The sequence below is a fragment of the Sipha flava genome, unplaced genomic scaffold, assembly GCF_003268045.1.
Source record: "Sipha flava isolate LNK unplaced genomic scaffold, YSA_version1 163_pilon_pilon, whole genome shotgun sequence".
Classification (NCBI taxonomy): domain Eukaryota; kingdom Metazoa; phylum Arthropoda; class Insecta; order Hemiptera; family Aphididae; genus Sipha; species Sipha flava.
The window spans coordinates 315,151-316,212 of NW_020271821.1; the positions used below are offsets into that span (position 1 = coordinate 315,151).

The window sequence follows — 1,062 nt, forward strand, 5'->3', positions numbered from 1 at the left end:
ATTGCACGCGGATTGCAACACACTCTTTTCGCATCTGGCGCAAACGAATATCCGAGGGGAACTGTAACCGGAGGTGAGGAGGGAACTAGAAATGGACGATCAGTTTTTATGGTGCGGATAGTACCGAACTGGCGCAGCACGTCATAGTTAATCTGAGACAGTTGTTAATAGTCTGTACTAATCCGTAGCACGACGAAAGATTTACTAACAAATTTTTGTTTCGATTCCAAAAGATTTATCGTTAATGATTATTTTATATTATAGCCAACTTTCGAATTGAAATATATATATATACATATATACATATATATATATATACATATATGTATATGATAAATCTGATTAGAAAAAATAAAATTATGTTAAACGAACTGAATCTATAAAATTTAAATATTCAAACAAAGTATGGAATGAGCACTATGAGACGGCGTTAACAAATAAACGTACCGGAAAAAACTTGTTTGTAAAAATCGTGAAGATGATATACCGGTCAATGTCCAAATATACCTGTCCAAAGGGTTCTAACGATAGATTTTTACGAAAGGTAAAGGTTAAAAAAGAAATGTAACGTTCCGTCGACTCGATTGGAATCGGTTCCCAGAAAGAGCTGCTGAAATTATCTGAAATGATCACGCACAACTCGAAATCTACGGCAGCATAGTGCGGTAACGACCGGAGTTCGCGGCGAGAAAAATGTCCTTTCGTCGTGGACGTTTACACGTGTTTTTGACCGTTTTCGAGAAGAAAAACGCGTAGTCCATGCGCGAAGCCGCGCAACTCGTCCTCGGGGTCGGCGATTGGGCGGATAGGAGGTGATAAGAGTGGAACGCTCGGCGGGATATGGGTCCGGGCGGGATAACGTGTCGCAAAGCGGTCGGGTTGGTCATCGTTCGGTGATTTCCGGCCGATCAAGGGACGCCACTACGAATGGTAAACCAGTGAAAAATAATATTAATAATAATAATAGCTAATAATAATCATAATCGTAAATCGGCTAACGGATAACGATTGCGATTCACGTGGGGACCCGAGACCGATTACTGCGCGGTAGCTATTGCGGCG

At 41.1% G+C, this 1,062-nt stretch overlaps 1 protein-coding gene across 1 annotated transcript in view; it reads right to left on the reverse strand.

The window, feature by feature from the left end:
* Positions 1-337: 337 nt before the first annotated feature.
* Positions 338-1,062, reverse strand: part of LOC112679511 (putative uncharacterized protein DDB_G0277255) — a gene marked incomplete in the record, with an annotated part of 19,768 nt that continues 19,043 nt past the window's right edge. The window contains 1 exon segment of the mRNA XM_025549337.1: positions 338-1,062. Coding sequence (XP_025405122.1) covers positions 1,038-1,062 — 25 coding nt within the window.